At 35.0% G+C, this 15,347-nt stretch overlaps 2 protein-coding genes across 5 annotated transcripts in view; both read left to right on the forward strand.

Moving 5' to 3' along the window:
- The window catches only part of G2E3 (G2/M-phase specific E3 ubiquitin protein ligase), a 66,029-nt gene extending 59,307 nt beyond the window's left edge, over positions 1–6,722 (forward strand). For both annotated transcript variants that reach the window (XM_046009557.1, XM_046009558.1), the window contains 2 exons: positions 998–1,188; positions 1,991–6,722. In XM_046009557.1, coding sequence (XP_045865513.1) covers positions 998–1,188; positions 1,991–2,247 — 448 coding nt within the window. In that variant the 3' untranslated portion in view covers positions 2,248–6,722. The remainder of the gene's footprint in view (positions 1–997; positions 1,189–1,990) is intronic.
- A 1,061-nt stretch (positions 6,723–7,783) lies between these two features.
- SCFD1 (sec1 family domain containing 1) overlaps positions 7,784–15,347 on the forward strand; it is a 102,774-nt gene continuing 95,210 nt past the window's right edge. For 2 of the 3 annotated variants that reach the window (XM_046008779.1, XM_046008780.1), the window contains exons 1-2: positions 7,784–7,880; positions 14,098–14,168. In XM_046008779.1, coding sequence (XP_045864735.1) covers positions 7,823–7,880; positions 14,098–14,168 — 129 coding nt within the window. In that variant the 5' untranslated portion in view covers positions 7,784–7,822. The remainder of the gene's footprint in view (positions 7,881–14,097; positions 14,169–15,347) is intronic. The other variant, XM_046008781.1, reaches the window with a different exon arrangement.

A 15,347-nucleotide genomic window follows, 5' to 3' on the forward strand; every position in this document is an offset into this window, starting at 1 on the left:
TTAAAGCAAAGTAAAGAAAGAAGAAGCTTTGTAAGAGACTGAAAAGATCTGACCATAGAAAGAAGGGAAACCAGAAGACTGATGCCATAGAAGGAGTTCATTCATGAATTAGGGCAGTTTTTCCTCAGGTGTAGACAAGAGTAGAATAAAAGTGAGTTGGAAATTAGCAAAGGAAGATAGTGAATGTGGGTAAGTCAGATAGGTTGTCTTAAAGGAAAACATGGCATTGGATGAATTTTTTTTTTCCATTTAAAGATGGAAAAAATAAGCACATTTCTGTGCTCTTGAGAATAACCCAGTAGAAGGGGGGATGAATCTGTATCAGGGTATCTGAGGAGGTGGGTAGGGGATCCAGAGCCACAGATTGGGCTTAGTCTGATAGATAAAAATATACCTCAGTTCTTTCCTAACGAGTGAGAATTTGCATTTAAAATAATTTATTTATTCCTTGTATTTTGTTCATTATCCCTTCATATTTTGCTAATTTCCTGTTAAATTGTTCTTTTGGAAAAATGACTTGTATTATTTGTACATTAGAGAAATTAGTTTTCTGTCATATACGTTACCACTTTGTTTTTGACTTTGTTAATTTCTTTTTAGCAGTACATAAGTTGAATTTTTTTGTGGCTAAGATTTATTACTCTTTTTCTTTGCCGTTTCTAGGAAACTTCATTTTATACTCTAGCTGTGAAGTGTAAAATACTTTCACATGTCTACTTTTTTCCCTCTTAAAAATTGTTAGCTTAATTTTATTTCTTTTTTATTGTTTTAATTTTAAAACTATCTTACAAAATCAAATAGTATGGGCAGATAAAATTTTATATTAATATACTTGCTTCTTATTGATTTAAAAGTATCATATCATGTATATCTGTATAATTATGTTTTTTCCTCACCTCTAACTATGTGTGATAGTAAGTTAGCTAGAAATGTTAATTTGTCGTTGTAATACCAAACACATGTATGAATGTTGGCTTATTGTTTATCTTCTTATAAGTTTTAAGCAGGGTCTGAAAACTCTTGGTGTTTTGGAGAAAATTCAGACTTACCCAGAAGCCTTTTATAGCATCTTCTGTCATAAACCTGAGAATCTTACTGCAAAAATCCTTAGTGATCTTTTTACCGTACGCACATTATCTGATGTACAGGCTTTGGGATTTTGGAACAGTTATCTACAGGCTGTTGAGGGTATGCGGATGTTTTATTTTTATTTAACTGTCATAGAACATTTGATATATTAATTTATTTCTTTGAGTTTTTCTTTTTGATGATAAGACTTTCATCTGCTAACTCCACATTTACAAAATTTATTTCAAGACAAGTGTATATGACTGAGTTCAAAGTGATGAGGAAAGATTACAGAGTAAATTTCAATTTTGCAATTTGTTTTCCTCTAGATAATTTGAGGTAAAAGGCATTCTTCCTAGAAAACTTTATATGGGTCGTTGCCACAGCATAATCTTAAAGCTAATTAACTTCTATTTCATCTTTTTCAATTTTAAGTTAAATATCATTGAGCATTAGCAGTGTAAAATCATCCTGTTTAATAGAGTGGGAAAGATATGAGTTGAAATTCTTTTTTAGCTAGGTTATTCAGTTAGTTTATACCACTTAGTTTTCCTCTCTGAGTTTGATGAACTAGTGTGTCAAATAGTGATGATCTAAAAATGGCTTAAAATTATTTTTATTATCATGCCCCCTGAACCTCTTGGATTATATAATAATTTTATATTAGAGAAGACATTCAAATATATAATGAGTCATACTTTGAGGTTCAGTAAACATTTATTGAGTGTACTATTTTCCTGTTACTGTGCTTGACCTGGTGATTTATTTTGCCCAAGATAGATGTTAGAGTTAGAGTCTCTTAAGCAATCCCTGTCTAGTTGGGAAAGCGTCTATATTGATATAATATATTGATAATAATATATATATATATATTACTATATATATATATAACATGGAATTTCTTTTTTGGTAAATTTTTCAGATGGTAAATCTGCAATAACAATGGAAGACATTCTTATTTTTGCAACCGGTTGCAGTTCCATTCCACCTGCAGGATTTAAACCTACTCCTTCAATTGAGTGCCTTCATATGGATTTTCCTGTTGGGAACAAGTGTAATAACTGTTTAGCTCTTCCAATCACCAATACGTATCAAGAATTTCAAGAAAATATGGACTTTGCCATAAGAAACACCCTAAGACTAGAAAAGGAAGGAAGTTCTCACTACATTGGACATTAAAATGTTTTGAACAAAGAAATGCTTCTTTAAAAGCTGCTATTGATACTTTTTGTTTCAGAAATCTGTCCATTATTTGAACAAACTTGTCAGCTTCTTGGCCCAATAAAATTTATATGAACATAAAGGAATGTTTTGGCCACTTAAGCTAAAAAATTTTTTGTTAACGTGTACCAGTCAAAGTTGATGATATTTTTCTATTTTCTTAATATACATGCGCCATAAACTTTAATATAAATACTTTTAAGACAGCTGTACAGACTTTTTCAAGTATAATAACCTGAGATATATATATATGTGTGTATATATATATATATATATAAGAAAAAAACTTGTATTCACTGTTTCTGCAAATTAGGATTAGCTATAGGATGCCACAATGGTTTTTCTAGTTTTATATAATTTTCAAATTATTATTTTATTTTAAAGCATTAAATAGAAAAGCAAATTGATAAATCGTGTTATATAAATCAAAGGCATATATTCTGGGGTATGTGTTATAAATATTTTTCCTAGGATGGCACTGAATTGGTTAAAAATGTTTTTAGATTACTGATTTATATTGAAACAGACCCACAATGCAATTAGACTATGCCTAATGGGAAGTATTATGAAAAAGCAGAATTGCACAAATATTGTAGAACCTATGGACATTCCATAGTCTTAAGAACACTTCTGAGGTGGATAAAATATATTTTAAAATAACCTAAAAAGTGTTTAAAGACTTGGCTTTGATCATAGGATTTTCTTTTTTTCTCTATATCCCATGTGTGGTATTAAAACCACATTATGTCTCATTGAGAATCATTGGGGGGGGTGTGTCATTTATCTTTGTGGATTACCATGACTCTTTGACAGTTATTTATTATCAAGTTGGTTGTATGATAGGTAAGCTGGTACCATTGCATTATACATTATCTTCTTTGCTCTTGAAAGATATCTTTATTATATAAACAATGGAAAAATATGTAAGAAAGAAGTACAAACAGAATGAAAACCCACTCTAATCTCACAGTGCAGAATTGACTAGTATGTTTCATTTATTCTTACTATAAACTATTTTCCTTTCCTTTTAAATTTTATTGTTATTGAAAGTCAAAGAATACCTTAAAGTAACAAGAAATCATGTACTAACAATTTGAAAATACATAGTCCCATAGTTATGTCCCCATGTTTATATTCTTGCAAAAGAAGAAAGTGGAAAAGTTTTATGTTCCTAATCTATTATCAAATATAAATCGTGTTCCACCAAAGTAAATTTAAATCGCATGAGAGTTAAATCATTATGAGAGGTTGGTTTTAACCACATTTTTTTATATACAAAAACAGTTATCAACTATCATATTCCCATCCTTTCCAAGACATCCTTAAATTATTGATATTTTCAAAGAAAAACAAGAGGATTGATTTGATACTGGTGATGTAACTCTTTAATACCAAAGGAAAGCTAAAACATATTCCTAGTATAATTTTTCTTGTTACAGTTATTGACAGACCCAGCAAGTTACAGTTTCATTTTGACTTGAAGTTTTTAAGAACATTGTAGAAGGCATTTATTTGTCTTATATTGTGTTATTTTTGTTGTTTTTTAGATTTTATTTATTTATTTGACAGAGAGACAGTGAGAGAGGGAATACAAGGAGGGAGAGTGGGAGAGGAGAAGCAGGCTTCCCTCTGAGCAGGGAGCCCAATATGGAGCCTGATTCCAGGACCCTGAGATCATGACCTGAGCCGAAGGCAGACGCTTAACGACTGAGCCACCTGGGTGCCCCTGTCTTATATTGAATTGTTAGATCGTCAAAAGTAATTCAAGGATTAAGAGTTTGAATATCTAAACTTCAAATTTGCCATATAGCTTTTATTCCAAATGTGTTGATAAATTGGATATTTCTCAACCATACCCAGTTTTTATAAAATTTAAAAAGCCATTAAACAAATAGAAACCAAAAAAATCTAATTAAATCTATTTTCTGTCATTTGTAGTTTTAATTTTTCCTACAGTGGTAATTAAAATTGATGAACATTCACACAGATTTTGGGTGGGGTGGGGTGGTAGGGAAGCGATGTGCTTGGGTTGACTATAATTAAAAACAGTATTTGAGTTCCTCATTTCACTATTTTATGTGTAGACAGGGCCTTTGGGATATAGTGTGATGTAAATAATTTCATATATTCACATTTCTAAAGTGATGCATACTCATTGCAAAGCATTTTCTAGGTTTAAGGATGTTCCATTAGTTTTAGTTTTAAGTTAGTCTGTGTAGTCAAGGCATAGTAGAGAATCCTATAGGCTATTTATTTTTCTGCAGTGTTACTATGTCACATGGTTGATATTGTGATGTTCTTTTTCTGTTCATTGTTCTAGCCAGTACACAACTCCTGCTGACATTGATTTTTAAAGTAATTATGCTATAAACTCTTATAAATGTGTATTTGTATTTAACTGTTTCAGTCATCTAAATGCCATATATTTCAAGTGTGTTTTCTATACTCAATATTGAGGAAAACCATAAAGTCATCTATTGTACATCTACTATTAACAGTCTTTGATTAGTTTTAAATTCATTGTTTTTAGACACTTTTTAAACCTTTTGGTATGGGAAGTTCATCTGAAGACCTTTTATACAATTCTTTACTATTCTTGTAGTCATTTTAATGTTTTAGTATTTAAGGTTAAAGTTTCTTTAAAATATCTCATCAGAAACTGGGTTATGATTTTACACATTGTAATATTTAATTTCTACATTATGAATGAGCCATTATTTGGGTCAAGTAAAAAGCCTTCATTTGATTACTAACCTGAGAATTCACTTTGTCCTCTACTTTATGCCAAACTTGTAATAATTCTTTCCCTAAATTTGTGGAAGCTATTGTACTCAGTGATGATTGCGAAGTGAAGGAGATTATAATAGGTAAGTTTTTTCCATGAGTTTGCCTTTAGTATTTAGTCATTGTAAGAAAATGATTAGAACAAAATTCCATTTAAATGTAATTCTTTTATATAGGGATTATCACATTGTTCATTGTTAATTTTAGAAGAAGCTATTAAATTAGTGTTTACGCTATAAGTAATCAATACAAAGTTTTATGCTTTAAGTAATTCAGTACAAAGTAGAACATCACATTGCATAATGGATTACTTGAATGTATATGTAGTTTAGAAGAATTTGGATTGCTTTGAAAAGACCCAGTTTTCAAGTTCTCATTTTGACTGTTATCTTTTCCAATTGCCAAACATTTCATCCAATACCTGCCGTATGCCAGGTATTATGCTAGGTGATAGTTGTTGTGGCAGCCTATTCCTTCCTCCACTTTTCTTGACTTCAGATGTAACCTGAAAACATGATACTGATAATGACATTCCTAAATAAATATGTTCATGCTATTAAATGTGAAGTGGTTATATGAACTATTTTAAATAACTTGTTAGGATTTTAAGATTCTGACAATGCTAAATAGATAAAAGATCTTTTTCATATTTGAGAGATCCTGTAAGTAGTTGTTGACTGACACCTGAGAAGCTCTCTTTAATGAGCCATATTGAGACATTCTGTGTTAAAACTATTCTATAATGTAAAATAATAGTTTACCAGAATAAATTATTTAAGCCAAAAATCTGGATAGGTAGAGTCAGTTAGTTAAAAGTCTACAGTAAATTAGGTTAACACTTGGAAGCCATAGTTTGATTCTTGCTGATTCTAAGAATGCTTAACAAATTCCTTTCTCAGTCTCAGCCTTACAGGGTCTATTTGTCTACTGCCACCATTTTGTGGGGTATATTTTTTTATGTTTTTTTTGTCCACCCTATGTGCACACCTTAGTCAAAACAGTTTTTATCATTTCATATGTATATACTGTATATAAAATGTTAAACATTGTCTTAATGTTTTATATTAATATGACTCAGTCTAGGGAAGAAGTCTGTGATAGAACTGAAATGGTTAGCTGATAGATTTGCATTTGAAAGTGAAAGTACCCAAATCAACAAGATTGGGCTCTCACATATTGGAAGAAGATAAATGTATGTTTTACATTCCATGAGAACAAGCAATGAAGTAGAATTTTTCCCTCGGGCAGGAATTGTCATTTGTTTAATTACAGTACACTTAGATCATTGGTGTTTCCTTCAAAATATTGCTTCAAAATAACACTGAATAAAAAATATTTTCTTAGTGAATATGCCAGTTAGCTGTAATAATGAGAGATGATGCAATTCTTAAAGAATGTAGGTTCATAATCTTTTATCAACCTATTTTTCCCACCCACCAGCCCCTGGTAGCCACTCTTGGTCTATTTACATGAATTTGGAGTTTTTTGTTTTTTGTTTTTTTTAGTTCATTTGATGTAGTGATAACTTTTCAACTGTAAGATGAATATGGTTTGAGACATAATATATAGTATGGTGACTACAGTTGATAACTATTGTGTAATTGAAATTTGCTGAGTAGGTTTTAAATATTTTCACCAAAATAAAGGAAGATGAATATTTGAGGTAATGGATGTGATGACTAGATGGGGGGGAATCCTTTCATAGTGTTATAATTTATTAAATCATAACTATGTACACTACAAATTTTGTCAGTTATACCTCCAAGTCGAAAAACTTTTTTACACAAAAACTAAAATCAGCAGATACGTTTTGTCAATCATGGCTTCACCCGTACATTAAAATACCAGCTCTGGGGACTAGGTGGCCGAGTGGGTAAGGCGATGGACTGCTAAAATACCAGCTCTGTCCACTAACTTCCCCCACCCGTTATGTGATCTTGGAGTTACCTAAAAGGGAGGAGGCTACCAATTTGCCATTTTGTAGCTTCTTAGCTCCTCTGTACATGTAGGCAAAATCAGCATAAAACTAGACCATTTTGCCTAACAGATGAGATTGGGAAATCTGCCAGAATTTAGAGCAATGCTCCAAAACTGCCTGTTTCCCTGAAAAGGGGGAACAAGGGGGAGACCTCTGCTGCACTTGGAAGCAGAAATGAGCTAGCATTTTAACCCCTACTTTGTTCCTGGAGCTTTGTTTACTTAAGTCTAGTGATCTTTAAACCCGTAGCGCATTCTCAACATTTAAGAGATGTGAAAACGACCAATTTAGTACTTAATTACTACCAACACGCTCCTCCCTGAAAGTTCGATTTTTTTTTTTAATTTTTTATTTCTTTGACAGAAATCACAACTAGGCAGAGAGGCACGCAGAGAGAGAGAGGAGGAGGAAGCAGGCTCCCTGCCAAGCAGAGAGCCCGATGCGGGGCTCGATCCCAGGACCCTGGGACCATGACCTGAGCCGAAGGCAGAGGCTTTAACCCACTGAGCCACCCAAGCGCCCCTGAAAGTTCGATTTAAAGCAGCTACCATTTGAGAAGCTGTAGCTTGATTAGATAGGATAAAAATCTCTATTATTTCACAGCCGAAAAGTAAACACTACTCCCTCGGTCTTCCCAGTTTTGAGGAAAGCTGAAGGAGGCGGTATCCAGGCCCTAAGTGCCTCCCTCGGCCCCGCCCCTCCGGGCTTTGCTTCCGGGGCAGTCAGGGCGGCCACGTAATCCTCGGGTTGCGCTCTCCAACCTTGCAGTGGATGGTGGGAGTCAAGATGGCGGCGGCTGCAGCAGCTAGTATTCGAGAGAGACAAACTGGTACGATTTATTCCTTTCTGCCCGCGGTTTTACGCCTGCGGTGGAGACATCTTCTTCCTCTGCTTGTCCCCCTCCCTCGGTCGCGGTGCGTGCAGCTCGAGACGGCCCTCCAGAGGCTCAGTCCAGTTCCAGAGCAATGAGAACCCCTCCCCTTTTGAGTTTTTAGGAAAGATGCCAGTAGCTTGAGAACTCGGCCCCCTCATAAGTGGTTCAGGAGAAGGGGCTTCAGGGTGGGGCGTTTGGTACGTCCTGCTCTTGTCCCTTTTCTGCTGGGCCTCCGAAGGGCATCACAAGAAGATCTAGCAGCTGACATTTTACCCCTTGTTGCCACCTATCAAGTCTCTGGGTTTGTTTCTGTGCATGGTTCAGTTCTCTGCTAGTTTTAATGTTGAGGGAGTTTCGTTTTGGGCACTTGCTCCACAATTACAAAATTTAGGCATTCTTTGAGAGCAACTTACGTTCTGCTATTTCTCTTCTTTGGATCAGTCTTTTGGGGGTACCTGAAGAGACATGCCTAGTGATAAAGATTTCCTTCTTTAGCTTGCCGGAATGGAGTTGAAAAATGGCAAAAAGCAAATGGATTGGTAGCTTTGTCATTTTAACCGTTTGATAGATTAGTATTTTAAAGCTGTTCGTTTCGTTCTCCATAGAGCAGTTATGTAGCTTCCATTTGTACAGAGAAATCTTTTTTTTTTAAGGTACATATTTCTTCCCTTGAGCTTCAAATTTTTTTCCCTCTTAGATACTTTGTTTTTCCTTATTTTCTGTAAATTTCTGGTAAATACGTGGTTTATACCTGTTAGCTACAGACTAATGGTTTATGCCTGTTAGCTAATTGTCCTGAAAGTTGGAAAGCTGTTAATTCTGAGGAACAAATAGGAACAAACCATCAAGAATATGCATATTTGGAAATTCTGTCCCTTGTAATCATGTTCTTCTGCATGTTAATCTGAAAGGAAAAATAAATGGTTACAATTAATATGGCTTACAGAAGTGCTTGATTCCTTCCTTTAGAATTCAAAGAAAAAATTGATAGATTTTTAATCTAGTAATGACACTAAGTGTTATGGAATTGTGTTCTGCTTTTCCCATTAGATAAGTTAGTATAAGCTATGAGATGAAGTTAGGCACAATTTAAATAAGTAAGATTTGGGGAATACCTGCCATACATTTTATCTGTAAGCAAATTGAAGCCCCACTTGTCTTTGCAGTATGGTTCTGGCAGCTTAATGAAGCTCAATGAATTAGGTCATACTACATATTAAAATAAAACAACATATCAACGAAGACTTATCCAATACAAAGCAGCTTCTCAAAAAATGAAATTTGTATGGTCGTAATTTTTATATGCAGAAACTTTGTAGAATATTAAAATCCAACAGTATAATTTTGATTTCTGTGGAAATAAATTTCGTTATAGTGAGATTTCATCTTATAACCAGATAGGTTATAACACATTAATCATTTATCAAATTACTACTCTAGTTGAGTTCTGTCCTATTTTCAGCAAAGGGTAAAACCCTATATATGCGCTATAGTAGCAGAAGTAAACATTTCCCTCTTAACTATTGAGAAAGTTTTGGGAAGTAAATCAAAATCAATTCTCAAGTATTCTAGGTACAGAACACTATGATACAGAGGAATTTGCAATCTATTTGGGTAGATAATAGTTGATATTGAGCATTTAGTATTGCTGTGCACTGTTTTAAGTGATTTTTACATGTATTATTGTCTCCATTTTGTAGATGAGGAAACCAAGGCATAGGGAGGTTAACTAGCCTGCCAGTTTTTTGCTTTGCCTGCTTGAAGAATATTTATCCTTTAAAGGTCACCTCAAAAGGCATCTTGTTTGTGAGTTCCCAGGAACACTTCCCTCTTCATTCTTACCTTCAGTATAACAGGGCGAATCTTGTGTTACCATAGCATTTCATACGTGCCTCTCCATTGAGGGTTCTTGCTCAACATCCCCATTTGTCAACACTGGGGATCCAGAGATCAACTGCTTTCTTTCTTGCAGTGATCTCATGTAGCCTCTTGGCTTTAGGTACTATATATATGCTAATGATTTCTAAATTTATATCTCTGCCCTAGACCCTTCCCCTGAACTCTGTCTACCGTATCAATTAATGTATCAATTAATGGCAACTCTGTCCTTGTTGCTTAGGTCAGAATGTCAGTTCCATCCTTGTAGTTAGTTGCTCAGGTCAGAAGCCTTTAAGGCTTCTTGACTTCTGTTTTTCATATCCCATATCAGATCTGTGAGTAAATCTTATCAGTTATACTCTGAAAATATATCCACAATCTAATTGTTGTCATTGTTATTACACAGGTCCAAAACACCATGAATTTTTGTAGCAACCTCTTATTTAGTCTCCTTGTTTTTATATTCTTGTTCTTCATTTTTCTTCATACAGTACCAGGATGATCTTGTCACATATTTGCTCAGAACTCTCTAATAACTTTCTGTTTTACCGTTTCAATCACGGTAAAAGCCAAAATAATCTTACAGTAGGCTACAGGGCCCTATATGATCTGTTACCCACTTAACTTTCTGACCTCACTCTCTATTACTCTCCTCTTTCCTTGAACACACCAGAGTGCTCTCACTATAGAGCCTTTTATTTGCTACCTCTTTCTGGAATATCCTTTAAGAGATAACTGGGTCTCTCACTCTTTCACCTCCCTTAGACCTTTATTCAAATGTTAACTTCTCAGGAGGCCTTTCTTGGCTACTCTATTTAAAATTACACTGCAACTCTCTTTTCCCTCTTTCCTTTGTTTTTCTCCATAGCACTTGTCATGATCTCACATGCTATGTGTTTAACTTACTTTGTTGTCTTTTTCCCCAAACTAAAATGAAAGCTTCTTGAGTATAGGTACTTTTTTTTTCAATCTTTTGTGTTTATTGCCTACAGCTGGAGCAGTATCCAGCAAATGGTAAACAATCACTAAACATATGTTGAATGGTTAGTAGAATTGAATATATAGTGAATGAGTGAAGAAAACATTCCAGGGGACCGTGAAATTACATTAACTAAGTCTACAAATGTGGATACTATATTTAGGGTCAATAAAGAAAACTGGTTTGCTATTTCAGTTAAAAGCAATCATTTACGCCTTTAGGGAGTTACTCTGATGAAAGTAAAATTATATTCTTACACATTCTTTAAACAGACCCTGTACTTTTTTTTTTTTTTAAAGATTCTATTTATTTATTTGACAGACAGAGATCACAAGTAGGCAGAGAGGCAGGCAGAGAGAGGGGGAAGCAGGATCCCTGCTTCGATCCCAGGACCCTGAGACCATGACCTGTGCCGAAGGCAGAGGCTTAACCCACTGAGCCACCCAGGCGCCCCGACCCTGTACTTTATTAACAAATCCACTGTGTCAAAATCTGTTAACAAGTTAACCAAAGGTCCAAGTTGAGGAAACTTGAGAAGGCAAATTGGGAATATCTGCTGAAACACCTTTTTTTTTAAAAAAAAAAAAAAGATTTATTTATTTGACAAGTAGGCAGAGAGACAGGCAGAGAGAGAGAGAGAGGAGGAAGCAGGCTCCCAGCCAAGCAGAGAGCCCGATGCGGGGCTCGATCCCAGGACCCTGGGATCATGACCTGAGCTGAAGGCAGAGGCTTTAACCCGCTGAGCCACCCAGGCGCCCCAACACCTTTTTCAGTAAGGTGAGGCCTAGCTCTAGAGAACTCTATACACCTGGGACTCACATGCAGCCCAGCCTGGGGTTTTTTCCTAGTTGTTTTGTGTCAAGAATGTGAATAGCTATTCCCACAAACAAGATTTTCTCTCCATTAGGCCATGGGTGCCAAGGTGGTGTTGTCTATATTACCTGGAAGTGGGAGGAAGAACTCCTTAAAGCTCAATGGGAGAGTTAATTCTGCAGCACCCTGTATGCCTTCTATGTTATTTCGATTTTAAATACCAAAGTTTTTTTGGTGTGTGTTTGTGTGTTTTTATATAATATCCTAACATCTGTAAGCTTTTGAAGCAGCTGTAAATTATTGGTAAAGCTGTAAATTATTGGTAAAGCTAGGCATTAACTACTAACATTTTACCAAAAAGTCATATCTGTATGCACACTGATACTACTATACCTACCCAAAGAAATATAAGCATTTAATAGAAATTTTTCTAGTGAATGAATCAGTCTACTATAAATTGACAACACTGGTGATTTGAATATTATATGATAAATTCTATATTCTATATATAGTATACAGTATGTAGTTTTACATATTATATAGGTAGAAGTTTGACTTGTAAATTATTTTGTACTACTTAATGAAGCCTAATACAAATGGTTTTAAAAATAAGCCAGGTAGATTCACAGACCTGTACCTCTGGGGCTAATAATATATGTTTATAAAAAAATTAAATATTGGGGCACCTGGGTGACTCAGTGGGTTAAGCTGCTGCCTTCGGCTCAGGTCATGATCTCAGGGTCCTGGGATTGAGCCCCGCGTCAGGCTCTCTGCTCAGCAGGGAGCCTGCTTCCTCCTCTCTCTCTCTCTGCCTGCCTCTCTGCCTACTTGAGACCTCTCTCTGTCAAATAAATAAATAAAATCTTAAAAAAAAATTAAATATTAAAAAAAAATAAGCCAGGTAGATTTCAGAGCTGACAGTCTTAAAAATTAAATTACCTAATTAATACCCTTCCTCAATATTGGCATTCTCAGTCTCACAAAGAAGTATTTTGAGATTTTTATTTTCCTTAGAAAATGTTTCTGACAAGATAAAACAGAGATAAAAAAGAGAAGGTGACAAACCATAAGAGACTTTTTTTTTTTTTAAAGATTTTATTTATTTATTTGACAAAGAGAGATCACAAGCAGGCAAAGAGGCAGGCAGAGAGAGTGAGAGGGAAGCAGGCTCCCCGCAGAGCAGAGAGCCAGACGCGGGACTCGATCCAGGACCCTGAGATCATGACCTGAGCCATTGGGGAGGGTATGTGCTATGGTGAGCACTGTGACTTGTGCAAGACTGATGAATCACAGACCTGTACCCCTGAAACAAATAGTACATTATATGTAATAAATAAATAAATAAATGCATGTTTCTGAGTCTGTTATCATACATAAAAATGAGCAATAAAAACCTCAAAGTACAATAACATATAGAGTATAACTGCTTTGATTTTAGAAGTTACGTATTTTCTTAGCAGGAGTTAACTGCCGTATCTGTGGGAAAGTCACTTTTTTCATGGAGCATATAATATTAAACAGTACAACTTTTCAGTAGATACTGAGGTAAATTGGCCATAAAATGTATTGCAAGACAACTACAACATAGATCTGCTGTATGATGGTTTTGTATATGAACCACTTAAGTATACATAATTTTTATTTTTCAAGTGATTCTGATCTATGCTATCAGCCCAACAGTAAATAGACAATAGCTCCAGTTATCTATTGAGACCACTGCAAGTTTGCAGTTGACAAAATTTCTTTTTGCATCTTTGTAAAGTAGTGTGGGGAAATATCTGTGTCTTCTGTACATTTTTTAACTGGATTATTTATTTTTTGGTTGTTGAGTTGTATAAGTTCTTCCTGTATTTTAGAGGTTAACCCTTTATCATTGGCAACAGCATGGATGGAGCTAGACAGTATAATAATGCTAAGTGAAATAAGTAAGTCAGACAAAGATAAATGCCATATTATTTCACTCATATGTAGAATTTAAAAAACAAAATGAGCAAAGGAAAAAGAAGAGAGACAAACCAGGAAGCTGACTCTTAACTATAGAGAACAAACTAATGGTTATCAGAGCGGAGGTGGGGGTGGGTAGATGACATAGGTGATGGGGATTAAAGAGCACACTTACCGTGATGAGCACTGACTAATGTGCAGAGTTGTGTATTATTGTACACCTGCAACTAATATAACACTGTATGTTAACTATACTGGAATTAAAATAAAATTTTTTAACACTTAAAAGTTAGTGGCATTGTCATGAGGAATGAAAAATGCTTCTTCCTGAACATTTTTCACATTTTCACCTGGTGACAGAAAAATCTCCTAAACACTTGCCAGTTGGCTGTTAGATGAGATGGTCTTACAAAGTCTTATCCTGCTTTGTATATCAGTCATTTGATTAATCAGTTTTATTAGAATGATTTGCGCATTTTGTTCTGAGGTGGTGAGTAATAAATGCGGGGGGCATGGAATGAAATCCTGAAAAATAATGATGATTTTTCTCATTTCCAGTGGCTTTGAAGCGTATGTTGAATTTCAATGTGCCTCATGTTAAAAATAGCACTGGAGAACCAGTATGGAAGGTAAGAGACTGTTTTAATGGGGACTCTTTCCTTTTTTCTTGGCTCTTATTGGTGGTGATTGGAGGGAATTTCTTGTTAATGCTGAACAGTAGCACATTTTAGTTTTAATGCATGAATAGTTTCTTTTTCACTAACTTTTAAGTGTTTTTTTCTTCTTTTTTTGAGAGAGAGTGTATGCATGCTAGTAAGTGGTGGGGGGTGGCGTGGGATAGAGGGAGAGGGAGAGAGAGAATCTTAAGCAGTTTCCACGGTCACTGAGGAGCCCAATGAGGGCTCTATCTTACAGCCCTGAGATCATGACCTGAGTCGGATGCACAACTGAGCTGAGCCACCCAGGAGCCTCTTAATGTGAATCTTTTTAATAAACACGTTATGGAGGGAGACAAGGATAGTAATACTCACCTAGGGAATCCAACTGATATCTTGGCCTCTCACTAGTAAGTTGATGTTTTGTTCCTTAGTTTTGCAAGTCCCAAATCTGGATCTTGCAAGCTGGTTCAAGGTTAGTCAGACTCAGGGGAACTGGTCCATTTTAATGAGAGAGTGAGAGTGATCTATAAACTAGAATGCCAGTTTATTAGTTTATGATCTATAAAACTGTCAGTGAAACTGCTAACTGGACTAAAAAGCAATCTATAAAATTTCTCCTTTGAGAAATGCTGGAGAACCTTTAAAAATTCCTGTCCTTTGAGCTTCTTCATTTTAAACTTGCTACTTTCTTTCTTCAGAGAGATTAGAAAACAGCTGATTAGGTTTAAACTTACCAGTTTATAGTCACTTTATACTTGTTTTTTGCTAATAATTGAGAATAAGTCAACCTGATATTATGATGTTTCAAAAACTCTGATGAGTCCTTTCAAATTCCTTTGGGTTAACTCTGAAGGTGGTTAAAGTCATCTATTTTGAATTCGTAGGTTAAGCTTCAGAGTACCCCTAATTTTTGCCTTCTTCATGTTCATTTGCAGGCATCTTCTTATTGCCCCTTGCATAAGCAATGCTCATTTATTGTTTCTAAAGTCTGTATTAAGCTTTTGAATTAAATAGCCTGAGAATTTCTTGGGTACAGATTTATCAGATTCTCTCCCTTCCCACTACTTCCATATCCCAAGATTAATAATACAAATATGATGAGGTTTAAAGAGGGAAGACTTTTGAAAGATGAAACATCCAACCTCTTAC

The sequence above is a fragment of the Meles meles genome, chromosome 6 (assembly GCF_922984935.1).
Source record: "Meles meles chromosome 6, mMelMel3.1 paternal haplotype, whole genome shotgun sequence".
NCBI classification, from domain to species: Eukaryota; Metazoa; Chordata; class Mammalia; order Carnivora; family Mustelidae; genus Meles; species Meles meles.